This window comes from Balaenoptera physalus (assembly GCF_965194825.1).
Source record: "Balaenoptera physalus genome assembly, chromosome: 2".
Lineage (NCBI taxonomy): Eukaryota > Metazoa > Chordata > Mammalia > Artiodactyla > Balaenopteridae > Balaenoptera > Balaenoptera physalus.
The window spans coordinates 40,843,545-40,862,410 of record NC_138883.1 but is presented as its reverse complement, the minus strand read 5'-3'; the positions used below and the strand labels follow the sequence as shown (position 1 = coordinate 40,862,410).

Below are 18,866 nucleotides of genomic sequence, written 5' to 3'. Positions count from 1 at the left end.
ATAATAAAAAAATAAATAAATACCCCAAAGCTAAATTCACTCTTTTTCTGTCATATAATTAACTCAGTCACCACTCCTGGTTCAGGGGATGGCCTTCAAAGTACCCTGCAATTCATAACCACCATTAAGTAAGAAAGCAAGAAAACTATTCGTTTAAAAAAAATGGGGTGGGGGCCCAATGACAGCAATACACAACTCACCTTTCAGAAACAAAATCAGTACTCCTGGTGTTCTACTAAGTTTTAATTTAGACTGGTTTAGGTACAATAGAAAAGAAACCTGAAAACACATGCTGTTTTAGTAACAAATACCAGGTTGCTAGATTTGTTACGTATTTTTGCAAGCTAGAAACTAGGAACAGGAGAAACCCTTAACAGGAGTAGGCTACAGATAAGAAAGCTTCAAGGGCATAAGAAGTAATGGCATTCAGAAAAGTGTTTTTTCACACTGGTACATTTTTAAAGTTGGCCATAAAAAAAAACCCAAGAAAACAAACAACAACCAAAAACCCCCACTAAATTTGACAAAAGTATTTGTATTACTAATGGTCACTTCTATTTCTAACTGCCTCACATAGACAGCATTAAGACATTTAGGCACTTGTTTTTTCCCCTAATACTGTTCTTTCATTTTAATCTACATAAAATTGTTTAACACTAAATATGAAAATGTAAACTTGATTTTCCCCATCAAAAAAAAGTTGTAAGATCGTATTTTTCCTATTCACCTTAAGAATGCAACCAGTTCCTCCCAGGCTGGAGGATCTTTTCACTGTTTTGATCTCCTCTCTCTCTCTCTCTCTCATTTTCATTTCCTTTTCCTCTTCTCAAAACATTTTTCCATAAATAAATTAAAATGAAATAATTAAAATCCAGTTGATTTGTAATTCCCATTGATTGAAAAAAAAAAAAAGAAAAAGAAAAAAGAAAGGCTACTGAAGCAGGAACACGGGTTGCCCAGAACCAAGACTGGGTGACTGGATGTTTTTGTTTGTTTGGGTTTTTTTTTTTTTTCTTTTCCCTGATCTCCACACTGGGAGGGAAAATAATGCAAAAGTGGAAAGAGTTGGAGAGAAGAGGGCACTAAGCTTGAGATCGCTGTTGGGTTTGAATTTTAAAAAAGATATTTGTGAAAGTCCACCATTCCTTTATGCGCAAAGAACCCCAGAAACAAGCTGCAAAAATGTTCCTGATTTCTATTTACAAGTGTCCCTAGTCGCTGCTTCGAGGCCCCAATCCCTCCCCCTTAGGACCCCAAGTCCACCAGACTGGAGGTGAGGGGGCCCAGCAGAGAGTCCTGGAGCTGATGCTGGTGGGCTTGCAGGCCGTGGGTGGGCTGAGAGGCGGTTAAACCTGGGAGAGAATAGTTTGAGCTCCTGGCGTGGCTCATATTGCCCTGCAGCAGAAGGACCGAGTTCTGGTCTGGACTTTGGGGAGGTGAGAATTCTTCTTCTGAGCTGGACATGAGCGGCTTGCCCCCTTCCAGAGGAGAGAGTTGATTCTGCTTGTTGGAGGAGGAGTTATTGTTTTCAGTGTTCTCCCTAAGAAATAGAGGACAACACCATATGGTTAAAAAAAAAAAAAGTGTGAGATGGAGGGAGGGGAGCTGGAAGGAGGAAAGGGCCATTGTGCAATCAGTCATTGACCCAAATGGAGAAGCTCTGCCCTCTCACCCATCCCCAAGGGTCCTAGGGGAAATGAAGAGGCAGAAGAGACTTGAGAAATGGGGAGCTACGGACAGAGCTCCTGGGGAGCCAGGTCATTTCCTCTTCCAGATTTTAGAAAGCCAGATCAGCAGGGCTTATTTGAAACACAAAAATTATTTCTAAATTTTTGTTCAAGCAGTTATTTTTAAATACCTATCAACAAGTATCACATTTAGAAGTAACGAAATTTGAAAATCTTCCAACAAATGATTGTTGGTGATGAAGAAAATGATCGGGGGACGAACAGCACCCAATGAACAGATGTTTGGTGGTGAATCAAGTCAATTGTCCTGTTCCCATCTGAGGAAACAATTAACCATCGAGTTTCCCTGCCCCTGCCCGGAGGTTGTGGTCTCAGAGACACAGGACAGGTCATGGGAAGTGGTGTCCAGAGCGGCCCAGTGACCTGAGTAAACACAGGGAGCGCAGCCAGTCTCTCCGATTTCATCAGGGAGTGGGCCCTCGGGCCTGGCTTAAAGGACGGCCTTTTTGAAACTAACGTCTACCTGGAACTGTACTGTCCCTGTCTCCGTGTTACTCGCTCAGCCCGAAGTCCCTCACGGCCCTCTCTCAGACTCCCTGCGGGCATCCATACCAGCGCACCCATTCCCCACAGGGGAACTTCGCGACCCCGCACAGCCGGAGCCTGTGCGACGAACCGGGATCTCAGTCTGGGCGCTCGGTGCTGGTGAACTGCAGGGTCTTGTAGCCCTCGGCGCTTCTGCCTTCAGAGGGCTCGGCCGTCCTCCCCACCGCGGAGCCCGCCTGTCTCCCCAACTCTCTCCCCATCTCTCGCAGTCTCTCTCTCCCAGAGAGCCCATTTCAGCTGAATTTATCCAGACTGCTTTTCCGCCCAGAGGGGAACAAGGCGGCGACATCTTCGGCCCCCAGGCTCCGAAGCGAACAAAAGAAACCCAGCCAACTCGGGAGCTTAGGTTTCCCCCAAACTGCCCGGCTCCCCGAAGCGCTCTCCTCCCCGCCGCCGCCGCCGCCGCCGCCTCCCACACGCTCTTCCGAATCTCGGTCGGAAACTCTACAGCAAACGAGTGGAGCCGGGCCAGGTGGCCGGGTGTGTTGGCGTGAGGAGGGCGGGGGCAGAGACAGGTTAAAAAAATATTGCCTTCTGAGCTCCGGGGCGAGAGAAGTCTGCGACTGGAGACCCCTTCCTCACCCGGGGAGGGGGGGCGGGGGGCGGCGCGGACAGCGGGACTGACCAGCCGCGGCTCCCGGCCAGGCGCGAGGGAGCCGACGAGGAGCAATCGTTTCTGGGCTCTGGGCGCCAGGGAGTAAATGCAGCGCCAACTCTCCCAAAGCTCTCTTTTCTGTGGATTTCTTTTGAAAGACTCCTCCCTTTGTACAACTAGTGCGCAATGAAGCGACCTCTCACCCAGAAGACTACCAGGACAGAGCGAGTGAAGGACGGGGCAGGAGTGGAGGCTGAGAAGTTTCAGGCCAGCTCCACCCTCACGGGGAGCAAGAGGAGAGAGATTCGAGACCCTCAGCCCCCAGCGAACCCCTCTCCTCGCGATACCAATCAATACTGCCCTTCTAAGCGGATCTAGAAACTCACTCTCCACCCGCCACTCCTCGCCCCAGCCAGCCAAGGAGGCATGAAAAACAAACCTAGCGCCAACATTTCCCGACACTCACATCCCAGGAAACCCACGCGCGGACGCTCAAATCAGATGAGCAACCCCCCCGCCCCACCCCTAGCGAGCGATCTCAGAGTTCACGAACTTTCGCCGCAGTGCCGCGGAAGCCTGGGCGCCGCCCGGCGGAGGGCTCCGGCCGGCTGGGTGGACACGGTGGCTGGTGCCTGCGGGGGCGGGAAGGGGCGGCGGGGACAGGAAGGCTTCCCGGGGTCGCCCGATCAGCGGGAATCACTCCGCGTACCTTTCCTTGGCCTCGGCGGCCCGGTCTCTTTGCCTCCGGTTCTTAAACCAGTTGCTGACTTGGGTGGTGGTGAGGCCGGTGGCCTCGGCCAGCTCCCGCTTCTCACGCGGCGAGGGGTAGGGGTTATGCGCGTACCACTCCCGCAGCACGCCCCGCGACTTCTCCTTGAAGCAGTAGCTGGTCTCTTCGCCGTCCCAGATGGTGCGCGGCAACGGGAATTTTCGGCGCACCCGATATTTGCCCACCGCGCCCAGGGGCCGGCCGCGCAACTTCTCGGCCTCCACGTAGTGCGCCTTCAGCCACAGTTGTTGCAGCTTGGGGTGGTTGTGAGGCGAGAACTGGTGGCTCTCCAGGATCTTGTAGAGCTCGCGGAAGTTGCCGCGGTGGAAGGCGACCACGGCCTTGGCCTTGAGCACGCTTTCGTTCTTGTGCAGGTGGTCGCAGGCGGGCAGCGACCACAGGAACCTGCCCAGGCGCTCCAGGTTCCCGCCTTGCTGCAAAACCTCGCATACGCACGCCACTTGCTCCTGCGTGAAGCCGAACGATGGCAGCATCGACATGGCTGGGGCCTGCCGGGGCGCACTGCCCTGGCGCACGCGGCAGGGAGCAAAGCCGAAAAAGCAGGAGGAGGCAGCCGCAGGGAGGGGGGCGCGGCTGCTCCTAACCCCCTCCCTAGGCTTTGCGACGGCTAAAAAGCGAGTCGAGGCTTGGGGACGGGAGGCCGAGTTCGTGGAGGAGGAGTAGGACGCGCGCTGGACAAGGAGCGTCCGGCTCACTCCGCAGCTTTTCGGGCCTCGCTGGCTCCGGCCTCCCGCCGGGTGGATGCTGCTTGTTGCCGGGGAACTTGGTTTCTGTTCTCCCCGCAGCTGCCTTAAAGCGCGCAGCGTCCCCGGCGCGCTGATTGGCTGCGGGCGGCGCCTATCCGGGGCTGGCCAGCCCGCGCGCCGCCAGACCGGGCCGCGAGGCCGCGCCGCCCCGCGCGGGGAGGGCGAGGCTGTGCAGCGAGGGATAGGGAGTGGTGGGAGGAGGGGGACCGCGAGCGGTGGGAAGCGAGGTGGGGAGGGGGAGGGAGCTGTGCTTACCGGGGACGGGGGTGGTGGGAGTGGGTGAGCGCGTCAGGACCTTGAAAAGTGAGCCCCCTCTGCAGTGTCACCTAAGGGCAGCCGCGCACATCTCTGCACAAATCAATGACTCCAGACCTTCTGATTCGCCTCCTCTCCCTCCATACTCTGTCTCTGTCCCTTGCAGACTTGCCCTTTCCCGGTGAGCTCATATTTAATTACCTTAATGTTGGAATGAATAAGTAATGGATTGATGAATAGCTTATGGAACGCGATAAATAATACAAGAGCAGACCAGTGCTCCGGGCTGCAACCGCTGGAAGAATGGCTTCTCTCCCGGCTGGCTTCAGCTCCAGGAGCCAAACCTGATTTCCTCCTCTCTTCCCCCCTGCCCCCACCGCCCTCCAAAGGGCACAGATACTCCCAGCTGTATAGCGCTTCCCTCATTCGCAAAAGGCCTCGAGTATTTGGGACCACGCAAAGAGTTGTGTAGAACATAGTTGCTGAGCAGATAGAGATGCCGAGGGTTCATTTGTGATTTGGTATCAATGTTCTATGGTTTAAGTGGGCAGGCTTCTGGACTCGGTTTCCCCATTAGCGCGGTTGCATTTTCCAAGGCCACCTCTGCTACCGAGGAACCGAGAAGATTTACTTGCTATTAGCAAAAATGCTTTGGGAACCTCGCGCGAAAGGCGCTGGATGGGGTGTAAATTAAATAAAACTGTGTCCGGCTCCAATAGCCCTCCGGTTGTAACATAATCCTTGCCCTGTTCTGAGAGGGACACTGCCCTCAAAGCGAGAACGACAGCGGCTCCAAGAAGATTAAATAAAGAGGTGTGTGTGTGTGTGTGTGTGTGTGTGTGTGTGTGTGTGTGTGTGTAGATTGCAATGCTGGCCTATTTTACTGCCAGGGAATGAGAGATGTCTTGCAGTTTCAGTCCTATCAACTGTTAGTTTGTGTATGTGTGGAGAATGCTTATTAAAACTACACAAACAAATGAAGCTGTAATTATCTTAAGCCTCATTTGCACACCTTGTTCCAAAGCAATTATTAAAAAGATTTTGAAAACAATTAGCGTCTCTAAACAAAGATAATCTATTGTCAGAGCTGAGACTGGCAGGAGATAAGAACAATGCGTGGCGATAAGGGGAGCCAAACGGTGGAAGGAGAGTGACTTTATGACTATACTTATCTCTGATTAGATAAGTTCAAAACAGAATTTTAAGTACACTTCAAAAATGCTTTTGATTTAAATGTCTCCTCTTAGTGAATGCAAGGAGCAAACTCTAGGTTCTTTAAACTTGCTTGTCTTCTTTAAGTATGTTTTGATTCCATCAGCAAGAGCCCAGCATCGCAGAACCATTTACATATTGAGACATAAGTGGGAGTGGAAGAAGGAGAAGCACTGTGTCTGTTTCCCCTTGTATTATTTATATGGTTTTAAAATAATGCACCCAGTCCAATTCACCCTGCAATGTACATCTTAAACTCATGAAGGGTTTCCACTCCCTAGCTGTCTCTCAGGAGGCTCCGAGTAGACATGAAGCTGCTTCTACGCTGAACTCCCAAACAATGCTTTTTGCATCTTTGAAACCCTGCAGTATCCCATGCAATTAGACCTTGGAAATAGATGCTGATATTTCAATATGTTTGGGATTATTTTTAAATGCATTTAATGGGTGCATATTATTTCAAAAGAGCCCCTACCACACTGTGTGCCCAATGACTTACTTTCTAAACTGGAAACCTGGCAAAGCTGAGCCCATGCCCATGTGTCTGGTAATTTTCCCCGGCGGTCTTATTTTAGTGCTCATGATGTTTCAGATGAAGTCTTGAGGAGCTGCAGTGTCCTGCCAGAAGGAACGTCTCTGCTTGGAACAGTCCTTATTGACATGGCAGCTGTGTGAGGACTGGAACGGAGGCTTAAACTCGGCTCTAAAAAAATCAGTTAATGCCCTAAAGTCTGGAGCGAGAATTACAATGTGTGTGTGTGTTAGAGGAATGGGGGGGATGGGCGGGAGTCTGTAAGTACAACCAAGTCTCTTAAAAGACAAACGGTAAATTGAGTATGGGGTGTACTTTATAATTAACAATTTTGTATAAGGAAATGAGGCACAGCTTGGACAAATAAGGGCAGGTATTGATTTACAGGGAGCAGAGAGATGACAATTAGACACCAATATGACCACCTTTTTTCCGGCTTCCTCCAGACCTCCCTGCCCACTTCTTTTCATCTCTCTTCAAAAGGAATCAAGACGCACTAGACGTTGGCGACAACTGCGAAGACGACCGTGTGGATGCCGCGATTGCGGGCACCGGGGTTGATGTGATGTGGTGCTCGTCCTTGGAGGCCGTGCCCGGGCCCGCCAGCCTTTCTCCTAGCGTTCAATCCAGTAGATCGCGTGACTAGAAAGGAAAAGTGCCTTTCGCTTTGTACCAACCAGCCTACCTGCTATTTCAATCCCTCGGTTAGGGGAACCAATCGTTATAAATGTTAATTATTGGCTCAGATATATAAGGTTTCCCAAAATGGAACCTTTCACTGAAAACCACTAAAAGAGGTAAAATGACATGAATTTACAAACCACATAAACCAAATGATCCATTTTAAATCGCACACAGAAAGGTTTGAGTTGTTCTAGTAACTTAAAACCTTTTGCTGTCAATGCAAATCACAAGAAAACAGAGATGCGGCGGAGATTTAAAGGCAACGAGCAACTCTAGCTGCTGCCCTCGCCGCTTCGCGGCTCCCGAGGGTAACGCGGCTGGAAAGGAGCTCCCAACACCAGGTTTCTGCTCTCCTGTGCCTCCTTCCGTGCAGGTAACGGCCGGGTGCGCACAACTGGTCTATGGAAATGTCAATGCAGAGGCACCAGTTGGTGCTGGGGTTTCTCGGTCAGGTTGACATAAGGCCTTGGTTCAAAAACCTCTGGCTGGGACTCACTTGTTTTCCTTCTGGCTTGGAGCGAGATGCTTTGAGGCTCCCGGCCGGCTTTCTTGGAATTCCTTTGCCATTAAGAGCGACAGCGGGGATTCTACTCTACCTACAGATATTTGGAAGGGAAGGGCTTCGGGAGGTGTCTCTTCAATAAATTAGCGTCGTCGCTCTGGGGCAGTGAGAAGACTCCCCAAATCCTGGCTGAAGTGACAACGTCCATCTTTTTCCTCTACTTGGTCGGAAACTCCAGGTGCCCTCGACCCTCGGGATCCCGGGCTCCGATGGCGGCGCGGCACCCGAGCAGCCGCCCACCTGCCTCCTGGGGGACGCTGCTCCCCACGAGCTCTGAATAGGCCGAGGGCTCAGGCAGGGCGATGTGCGGACCCAAAGGAGAGAAACCCAAAACCAGTCCATTAGTAAATGAGTTTTGTGTTGTCAAGGTTCTTTCCCATCCACTTGCTGTTCTGAAAAATAGATCACGTTTCGTTATCTTTAGTGGGAATCTGCAACGTGACACCGGATCCGCGCGGCCCCCGCCTCTCTCTCCCTCCCTTCCTTCCAGCCTCGCTTGGCCGGGCCAAGGGGAGCCGGCCGGCCTCCTTGGCTTATTTCTGAACAATGAAGATTTGTCTGTTCCCCTAATATATTTATGTATGGAGGTAGGGAGGGAGTTTTCTCCTGGAAGCGGGAAGCATGCGAGCAGAGCCTCCCGCTTCCTTGGTGCGAAAACGCAGCGGCAGCCCAAGACGCCGGGAGACTGCCGCCCCCTGCCCACACCTGGACAAACAGAGCGGGCTGCGAGCCCAGCTTGCTGCTAAAAACCGTACCGCCCCGCGCGGCTCCTGAAAATACAGTCTCCACATTGTTCCGGGGTCGGGGAAGGAAGAGAGAGGAGAGAGAAAGGCTGAGACACACCGCCGCGAGGGAACTCAGATTGGACGGGGACAGTGCTAGAGTGTGTGTGTTTGGAGAGGTTATCCTCTCCCTCTGTGTGTGTCCCCAGGTCTGGTCTCTCTCTGTGTCTCTTTCTACCTCATCCTCTCTTTTCAATCTGAAAGAGGAAGCTCATTCATTCTGTGTGTGTGAACCTCTGATTCCTTCATTCTCTCTTTTATTCTCTCTTATCTCCATCTCACCCTCTGTCCCTTTCGTTCCCTCGCTGCCTCATTCTCATTCTTCTCCGCGTTTCTCCCTCTCTCTCTCTCTCTCTCACACCACACCCTCTCCTCTCTACCTGGATCCCTCTATTCTCTTTTTCTTTCCTCCGTCTCTCTCTCTCGTTCCTCTCCCTTCCTCACGACTCTTGGCGCCTGCGCCTGCTTCCCCAGGAGCTGTGAGGTCTCACAGAGCGTGCTGTGCTGATATCGGGCACCCAGGCAGCGCAGGGCGAGTAGACTCTGAAGTCCGGGCAGGGGCGTCTGGCTCAGCTGGTGGGGACCCGCCACACTGAGTGGTGGTGTGGTTAAAAAGGTGGGGGCACCCATGGAGGACTGAGGAAGGTGGGCTGGCCACCTGGGAGTAAAAGGGCAGATTTAAGCTGCGCTCTGCGAAGGCTCAGGCCCAGAGACTTGCCAACCGCCAGATTTGAGTCAGAAGACACCACTCAACATTAGATAGATGCCAAGCACCTTTCTGGAAAGTGAAGGAGAGCGTTGTAAGAATCTGTTCTTAAGAACCTAAGACACTCTTGCCTCCTTTGCTTTATTAATATTACCTTAGGGCAAGAGTTCTTATCTTCCATTGAATTTCCAATCAACTTTTTTGTCAGCTAATGTACATCCTGTATACTGCATCTGTCTAAGCTAAGAAGAATTTCCTTTGGGGAGGTGAAAGCCTGCAGCTCCTCCTGTTCAGAGGAAAGTGCTAGTGATGGTAATGCAGGGTGACACTAAATAAACAGTTAGGGTGGACTGGAAAGATGGAGTTAATTATCCAGTGAGCTGCGTTTCAGCCCAGACCATCAGGGGCTGATTTGTTTTGGCTCATAGTCCGAGGAAGGAGACAAACCACTCTCTTCTGTACATCTCTTAGGGATCCTGATCGTTCCTGTCTCAAACAAAACAAAAAACAAAAATCGCTACCCAGTTATCACTGTTTCAATTAAAATTTGGTCTATTATTCCTCTGCAGACTCTGCGAAAATGTCCACTCCATTGCCCCCATAGCCCTTGAGAGAAGACCCAAAATGACTCAAAAATGCCCTCCTTAAGTCTTTTTTTAGGGACCCACTGGTAAGGAAAGTGAACATGCAGAACTCCTCCCCATCTCTCTTCACTTAGATTCTTAAAATAAGTTTATAAAAACACGTGTTTATAAAAACTAGATGTTGGCCTGATTTTCACATTGATTTCCGCCCCCCCCCCCCAAATAATCAGGCTTCGTGAAATTTTAGATGGAATTAGATTTATTGTTTGCGTGATTCACTGACTATCTGGTTTCCTCAGGTAAGCCGGAACTTATATATAAATCCTAGTAACTTAAAACTTTTCCCTCCTCACTTTGCTCTTCCCTCCTTCCCTTCACCCACCTCCCCTCTCCGCCACATTCTGATATTAATAATCCCCGGCTGCCCCTCTTTCCGGGTCATTACGGTACTGCTGGTCTCTAATCAATCCTAATGCGATGGCAATTGGAGTCCCTGATGACTGCGGCTCGGGTTTCTTGTAATGGCTCTACCACATTTTCCTGGACCTCCTTCTTTAACCTGAGATGCCAGGGGGACGAGTCCCTTCTCGGCTGCTGATTACTTCAAGATGTGGGGGCTGGTTTGAGCAGAAGGGGAAAGAGACACGCGCACAGCGTGGCTACCACTACAGGCTGCGGCGAGCAAGGCGTCTGCCCGCCGGGAGCCGGCACCCCAACGCCTTTTGCTACTCTCTCTTTTCTTTTCTCCCCATTTTCCAGGCCCAAACTCACCCTGGTGGACCGAGATGAAGATTCTTAGAGGTTTTCTGTGTTTGTTTGTTTTGTTTGTTTGTTCCACTGGTGCGGAGACGCCTCGTGGTCTCTGGGCCTCTCCAGTTCTCCAGGGTTCCCACCCTACAGCGTCCGCCCGGGCTCCCGGGCCAGGCCTGCCCCTCGCTCAGGAGTGAACGCCTCTCCCCAGTCATCAGGGCCGGCTCCTCTTTCCTCATGGCTGTTTTCTCCCAGTGCCATTCTCCCTCTCCAATTTTAGTGTAGTTGTCCCGAAACTGGATTCTTCCTCATCTCTCCCTCTGACCCTTGACCTCTCTTCCCTTCCTTATCCCAACAATGCCTGAAGCTCCCAACCTGTTCCTGACCCAAAGCCGAGGCCAGAAGCTTGGCCCTGTCTTGCCGGGATATGACCCCTTCTCTCCAGATCTCTGAAGGAGATCATCGCTCTGAATCCTTAACCTCTAGGGATAAAGGCCCAACACTTCTTTCTGGTTGGTGCCATTGGGAAAGAGAACCAAGAGTGGGAACTTGCGCCGTACCTCCCTCTCCCTGGCCGAAATCTTCTCGCTCGCCTCCCTACCCCTGTCCAGGCCCGGCAGAAAACCGATCACCACCTTCGCGGCATTTATATTCTTCCATTTCTCAGCCTAAAGCCATTTAGCGTAACCTGAGCCTAGGATAATTGCCACGTTTCTGCAGCGATACTTTTAAAAACAAGATAATGCTTCTGAATTGCGGAAGAAAGTGCTGCGGACAAATTGGGCGCTGAGCTGCCGAGACGGTTCGCTTTGTTAGGGGCAGCCGGTGGTTTGTGACTCAATTAGTGCATTTCTGGGAGCCGCCTGCGCTCTGCAGCCGGGTGAGCTTGAGGCGAACTCCCCCTGTGGCTCCCGGGCGCCGGGAACGGTTAGGAGGGGAAGGGGGGCATTTCAGGCCTCTATGTCGGTGCAAATCCACGCCATGGAAAATGTTTCTGCATTCCCATACGAGAACATTGTTTGGGCGCTAAAGAATCCAGGTTTTCGCGGACAGAAGCTTGACTGCCTCTGCTCCCTAATGGGCCACGCGGCATTTGTCTGAAGCAGCAGTCCTCTGGGCTGTGGAGAATGAAATACGGGGTGGAGGGTGCCCACTCACGCATGCCCCTCCGCGCGTCTCGCCCACCCGTCTGGGCTTGGATTTTGCAACCATTTCCAACATCGTTGCTGTACTTGGCGCAGCCCTGCTGGAAGCCGGCAGGGTGAGGCTTCCAGGCAGCCGGCGGGCCGCGAGGGGCGCTTTTAGGGCTTGGAGCAAGGCTGTAGGAGTTTTCCTTACCTCTACTCAAGTTCACCCGCCACCCCCACCCATCACCCTGCTTGCAGGCCCGCGTCAACGCCTCGCTGGCGCATTCTGGGGTCCCCGATAAGCTGCTCTGCCAGGTGTGCGCCGGCGCGAGGGAGAGCTCGCCGCGCAGCTAATCGGGGCCCCGCCCGCCGGCCCGCTGTGCCCAGCCTGCGAGAGCCGGGCGAACCCACGCCCCGCCGCCCGCGCCAGGAACCCCTCCCCGGGGCCGCGTTCGAGCTCTCGGGTGCCGCGTCTGCGCCGGGGACGGCTCCGCCCAGTTCTACAGCCAGAGGTTGGGCGCTCGGGCCGAGCCGGCCCAGTGGCCCAGACTTGAGAAGGCTTCGGAGCCCGCCATTCTCTCGGGTTGTTCCCCTGGGTGGTTCTGGGGGCCGAGAGGCGTAGGGGCGTAAGGAAGGAGGGGACAGGGCCGAGGAGGGCGGGGGCGAGAAGGAGGCGAGGGGAGGTCAGCAAAGCTGGGAGGGGGTGCAGGCCGGCGGCGGGCACGGCGGGAGGAGAGAGAGGGCGCTGTCTTCTTGGCAAAGGATGCCTGGCCGGCAGGAACCGAAACAAAACAAAAAAAGAAAAGAAAAGAAAGGAAAAGAAAATCTGCCCGGCCGAGCCCCGGGGGTGAGGGACGCGCGGCGGGGAGGGGCAAGGGTGGCATAGCGGATTCTCAGCCCACAGCCTGGCAACAGCTTCTCCAGCTGCGGCCCTAGTAGCGCCGCGTTGCCCCAAGCGGAACTCGCAGGAAGGGAGTCTTCTTTGGCCCTAAAGGGCGCCCCACAGTTGCCTTCCTTCAGAGCCATCCCTCCCTCGCTTTCTCCTTTGGAAAACTGGAGGCGTCGGGATAAGGTCTGCGACGCTTCACTGGCGATTGCGGTGCCCCAATGTGCCCAAGGCGAGCAAGGGATAGAGGAGAATCCGGATCTCCTTTGCCCGAGCGGAGCCCACTTTTCGGTTTCCAGAGTCCTGCGGAAGGAAACCGCAACGGCAACCAATCCTTCCCATCGAAGCGCCGCAGCAAGTGGCCTCACCTGATTTGGCTGCGCCTTGCCCAGGAACAAGGAAGAGGTAGAAGACCCTCTTATTTACTGTCATCGATTGGCCCGGGTGCACACTTGGAGACCAAAGGGTCCCGAGGACAATTACTATCAACCGTTCCCCACCCAAACCCACAAATCTAAAAACTGAATTTATATTAATTCGGGAGAAACTCCTCTATCGTTTGCAAAGGATAATGTGTTCTTGTCTCTCCATGCTCATTATGAACAAGTCAAAGCAAAACAAAAGGATCTCATGTTTTGAAAGGTCCCTCTGTATTAATGAACGTAATTAAAGGCCCTCCAGGTTTGCTCATAGATACTAGAACCGATCATTCGCCGGAAAGTCCCAAGTTCCAGTCCCCATGTGAATTTCCTGGGGAGTCGTGACTTTTCCATAGCCCTTCCAGTAGAATCCAGGTGTCCCTGTAGTTCTGCCTTTAGCAAGAGAGCTATTTCCTAGGAGTAACTGGGTGGGCTGCAATCCGCCTGCCTCTCTTCACATTGAGAAACGCTTCTCTTGTGGGAACGTCTGTTTCTATTCATCCGATTTTCTAATTTCTTTGATCAGCCTAAATATTTTCTTGGCAAACGGAAATTGACCATGCCATGAATATAACAACCTGCTTGGAAAGAAGCTATTTTGTTTCGAAGCAGCAAGGGGGAAAAAGGCGGGGGTGGGGGGCTGGGTGGGGGGAGCAGAGAGCTGGCTGGTAGGAATGCTTGTAACAGTTTCCTGAAAGTACGTCTTTTTCAGTCTCTGAAGCAGTTTTGTGAAAGCTGCCTTTCCCCCCAATATAGTTTCTTCCCTTTCTCTCCTCCCCTCAGATAAACACACACCTGGTCTCCTAAAAGTCTTTGATACTCTTTATAAAAAAAAAAAAATAGAACTTCAACTGACGCCTCTGGAGAATTTCCCTTTAAAACACAGATGAAAGGCAAGGTTAATACAACGTTCTCTTAATCCCTTTGCCTTGTGAGTCAAAATAAATATTTTCTTCTGCATGTGATTGTACATCCTGCCATTTGGCTGTGGCTATAAGGAAATCGACCGGTAATAAAAGTGTTTTGAGGCTGTGTATTAAATGCAGTTCTCCTGAAATCAAGGGGTGGGGGGAGGGAGGAGCCTTACTTCACAGGCAAGAGTTGGTGGGTTTCTGAAAAAGCTGCAAGAAAAGGACCTTTCACCTCTCATTAGTGATGCCATCAGTGCTCGGGCAGAGTGGGGCTGAGGTCATGTTACATATGGCACACAGTCTGCTCAGCACTTGAAACGTCAGCTTTGAAATTTTAGAGAGGGGAAAGGTCATCTTTAATAAGCTAAAGTCTGGGCCTCCCATTGCCCTCTTTGCAAACTGGGTGGGTGTCCATATGCTTCAAACCTGCATAAGTTTTTTTTTTTTAATTTGCAGTTTTAAGCTGAGTTTTTTTCACATCTTCATTTAAGCTGTAATGTTTTCAGCTGTTAATACACCAAAAGGCCTTTCATTTTTATAGCAACTTTGTCATCTTTCCTTTTTTCATGCAATCATAAAACCGTCTGTTCTGAGTGATAGCTTTTTAGAACTCAACTTCCCAGGAGAAATGAAGTGTATCTGTCCATCTGCATACATGGACCAGACATGTGGGCTCTAGGGTTACCCTTCTGAGTGGGTAATTTAGACTTCACTTTTGTACACTACATAATTTACTGAACCTTCAAAACATTAAAACTTCCATATTATGTAAAAGCTCTAGTTTCTGAAAACTTCCTGGTACTACGAAAATTTTTCATGCCATTTACTGAAATTTCACATTTTATTTTTACCATGTGGGGGAAACTCTCAAATCAGAATATGCTGATTCTTCTATAAGGTTTAAAGTTAAGGCTGACAGATGCTATAATGGTAGATACAACACTGAAAAAAAAGTGCTAATATCTCACTTCCTTGTTCAAAAAATATTAGGAACATTTGTGAATGTTTAATCCTCAAATTTGTTCAAGAAGTGATGTCAATCAAACCCAAGCCACTGAACTATACCTCTTTGTCACTGTCAATATGGATATAAACATTTTTCTTTCATGTCACTCTGCAAGTAACTTCTCAATAGTAATTTGTCATTTATTCAGTTCCAGAAAGTTTTTTACCTTCTGGACCTACTATCCAAGAAGAGCAGCCTCAGCACACCATTTCATGTATTCCTCACTTTTTTAAAAAAAATTATTTTATTTTATTTATTTATTTTTGGCTGCATTGGGTCTTCATTGCTGTGCACGGGCTTTCTCTAGTTGTGGTGAGCAGGGGCTACTGTTCATTGTGGTGTGCGTGCTTCTCATTGCAGTGTCTTCTCTTTGCAGAGCACAGGCTCTAGGCACGTAGGCTTCAGTAGTTGTGGCACACGGGCTCAGTAGTTGTGGCTCGCAGGCTGTAGAGTGCAGGCTCAGTAGTTGTGGCACACGGGCCCAGTTGCTCCACGGCATGTGGGATCTTCCCAGACCAGGGATCAAACCCGTGTCTCCTGCATTGGCAGGCGGATTCCTGACCACTCTGCCACCAGGGAAGTTCCTCACTTTTCTTTATGTCTGCCAACCCATTTTATCTGTTTATACATCCCAGATTTTGGTGGTGGTTTTTTTTTTTTTTTCCAGCTTTTTTCTTCTACATAAAAGTGACATATTTTGTATTTATAAGATAAGCTTTACTAAGTAAGACAACTAAGTGTGATCAGCTTCAACCAGTAGACTCAATGATCTTTTAAGATTCCTTCTCCTACTTTGCAAATTGAAAACACTGAAACAATCTTCAAATACCCTCTTGAGCCAACTAGGCGTTCCTCATTACTAAGGAATTTAATGATTGTGATATGCAGATATGTGTTGCTTTTGCTTTGTTTCTAGTTAGATTTTCAAAAGTCCTTAATTTTGGATGAGCAAAAATTTAAAAGACCAGTCTGCATGATAACAACTGAAACTATAGGTGGGCAGAATAATTTCACAACCAAGAGTGACATCAAGGAAATAATTTATTTCTTTTTTTTTGGTAATTAATTAATTTTTATTTATTTATTTATTTTTGGCTGTGCTGGGTCTTTGTTTCTGTGCGGGGGCTTTCTCCAGTTGCGGCAAGCGGGGGCCACTCTTCATCGCGGTGCGCAGGCCTCTCACTGTCGCGGCCTCTCCTGTTGCGGAGCACAGGCTCCAGACGTGCAGGCTCAGTAGTTGTGGCTCACGGGCCTAGTTGCTCCGCGGCATGTGGGATCTTCCCAGACCAGGGCTCGAACCCGTGTCCCCTGCATTAGCAGACAGATTCTCAACCACTGCGCCACCAGAGAAGCCCAAATAATTTATTTCTAATCACTTTCCTACATTAGCATTTACTGCTAATAAGCTAGTAGAACTTGTGATACTTTAGCTAACCCAAAGCATTTGAGGCTTTGAGGACCCAAATTGTTTAAGTTCAATCGATCTAGTCATTAGTAAGTCAAGATAAAGATGCACGCTGTAGTCTCAGGAAGTGCATATGTGTTTGGGAGAGAGGTATTGTTGCCTTTTCTGTTTTTGACTAAATTTTAAAGCTCCCAAAAATACTCCAGGAACATTTAAGGGCAGATTGTGTTACTCCAGTAAGCCTAAAAAACAAGAAGTGAAATATTTATTTCAAGAGGCAGATTCATCATTGACAGGTCAATAACTCATTAAAGCCCCATAAAAGGAATACTAATAATTTACACTTTTTATAGGATCCTTCACTCAGAAACCTTTAACATTTTACAATCTCATTCATCTTCTCAGAACTTTCTCAACTTCTCAGTATTATTCTTATTGCAAAGAGAGATTATTCCTATTACAAAAATATGGCAGAGAGGTTGTACAATTTGCACACGGAATTATAATTCAGAGGCAGTTTGGGGATAAGAACTATGACTCCCAATAAATAAGCAATAAGGATATATTGTACAGCACAGAGAAATATAGTCATTATTTTGTAATAACTTTAAATGGAGTATAATTTATAAAAATATTGAATCACTATGTTTTACACCTGAAACTAATATAATATTGTAAATCAACTACACTTCAATTTAAAAAAGAGCTTTGAATCCTAGCTCCTTTCCAATTTATCTAAAAAGCAATTTTCCATAAAGAGATCAGATTCAAATGATTCTGATTTAGTGAGTCCTTGTAAAATTTTATCCTCCTTAAGTTAGACTCTATAATTCAGGTTCAAGATTTGTGAGAAATTTCATAAATGTCTTTAAATCACTAAGAAAAATAAAGTGTAACATGAAGTGGCACAGTCCACACAGGTCTGGTAGTTCTTCCATCCTGTCTAGAAATAAGCCATAGTCTTGGTGCAAATGTCATGTGGGAGGAGACATACAGATTACAGAACTGTGAGGTAATTACTACAGCTTAACTGTTCCACAGAGAAGCTATTAAGTGTTCATAAACAGGGTTACAATAGAATACATATTCTATGACAAGATTTGGCCTGTATTTTCAATGCTTACAATTCTTTCTTTGGCTTATTTAGGAGAAGAAATACTAGAAATTCCAGAAAATTAAGGATTTGGCTTGTCTTAAGGGCAGTGTTATCACAAAGTTTAGTGGGCATGCAAATGACCTGAGGCACTTGTAAAAATACCGTGGCCCAACCCCCAAAATTTTTGATTCCCTAGGTTTAAAGTGGGATCCTGGAATCTGCATTTTAACAGGCACCTCAAGTAATTTTAATGCAACTGGTTAGTGGGCTATTCTTTGAGAGTAAACAATCACTCTGCCTGGTGTAGGAACATAAAAAAAGAATGTCCTATCAGCAGGAATAAAATTTAAACTTCAAATTTTGACCTAACCAGAAATTTATTTTGTATGATTTTCTTTTTTTTTTTTTTGGCTGTGTTGGGTCTTCATTTCTGTGCGAGGGCTTTCTCTAGTTGTGGCAAGCGGGGGCCACTCTTCATCGCGGTGCGTGGGCCTCTGACTATCGCGGCCTCTCTTGTTGCAGAGCACAGGCTCCAGACGTGCAGGCTCAGTAATTGTGGCTCACAGGCCCAGCTGCTCCGCGGCATGAGGGATCTTCCCAGACCAGGGCTCAAACCCGTGTCCACTGCATTGGCAGGCAGATTCTCAACCACTGCGCCACCAGGGAAGCCCCTATTTTGTATGATTTTTTAAAATATATTTATTTATTTATTTGGCTGCGCCGGGTCTTAGTTGCGGCATGTGGAATCTTTACTTGCGGCATGCAGGACCTTTTAGTTGTGGCATGCAGGCTCTTAGTCTGGCATGGGGGATCTAGTTCCCTGACCAGGGATCGAACCCAGGCCCCCTGCATTGGGAGCACGGAGTCTTAACCACTGGACCACCAGGGAAGTCCCTACTTTGTATGATTTTGAAAGAGAATTTTTAGATTAGGTTTTTTACTTGCGGGGGGTGGGATCTTTGGGTTTCTGAAGGATTTTGTAGGAATTAAAATGTTTCTAGCTAATAACTAGATAAAAAATAGGAAATAGTTTGTCCTCTTCCAGTGATTGCTTCTGCTGAATACATTAGCAGGGAAGTGACATCAGACAAGGAGAATGAGACAAGAAAGAAAAATCTCTGAAGACAATCCAAGCACCAGCCACAAAAATTAAACAAATCTCATTGGCCAAAGAACAGTATTGCCTCCTGAGTACCACCTTAGAAACCAAAAGGTTTTTTAAACATTTCTCAATGTGCATGACCCCTTTAGAATAGTGTAACCCAATTGAGCCCCTCTCCCTGAAGATTTGCAAGAAATGGAGATGTTCTGGAGCATTGCCACAATATGATAAAAGGAATGGAAAATAAAATCTAAGAGGAAGTTAAAAGTGTCTACACTGCAAATAATGGTCATTTGTTGCTTAAAAAGGTATACGAAGGGTTTTTACAATAAAGAACACAATCACATAAATCACAGCTTCTCGCTTATGAGAGGGAGATTAAATACCCAAGATGGTTAATAATCACAGTTTATTATTTTCTC

At 48.8% G+C, this 18,866-nt stretch overlaps 1 protein-coding gene and 1 long non-coding RNA gene across 2 annotated transcripts in view; one reads left to right on the top strand and one right to left on the bottom strand.

The window, feature by feature from the left end:
• Window positions 1–225: 225 nt before the first annotated feature.
• On the bottom strand, window positions 226–4,442 carry SIX1 (SIX homeobox 1). The gene is made up of 2 exons (XM_082450486.1): window positions 3,599–4,442; window positions 226–1,540 (listed from the first exon to the last, which is right to left on the bottom strand). Exons 1-2 carry the CDS (start codon window positions 4,156–4,158, stop codon window positions 1,246–1,248), a joined length of 855 nt encoding a protein of 284 aa, XP_082306612.1. The 5' UTR covers window positions 4,159–4,442; the 3' UTR covers window positions 226–1,245.
• A 204-nt stretch (window positions 4,443–4,646) lies between these two features.
• Window positions 4,647–18,866, top strand: part of LOC309655385 — a 42,248-nt gene continuing 28,028 nt past the window's right edge. The window contains exon 1 of the long non-coding RNA XR_014260794.1: window positions 4,647–7,481. This is a non-coding gene — a long non-coding RNA (uncharacterized lncRNA). The remainder of the gene's footprint in view (window positions 7,482–18,866) is intronic.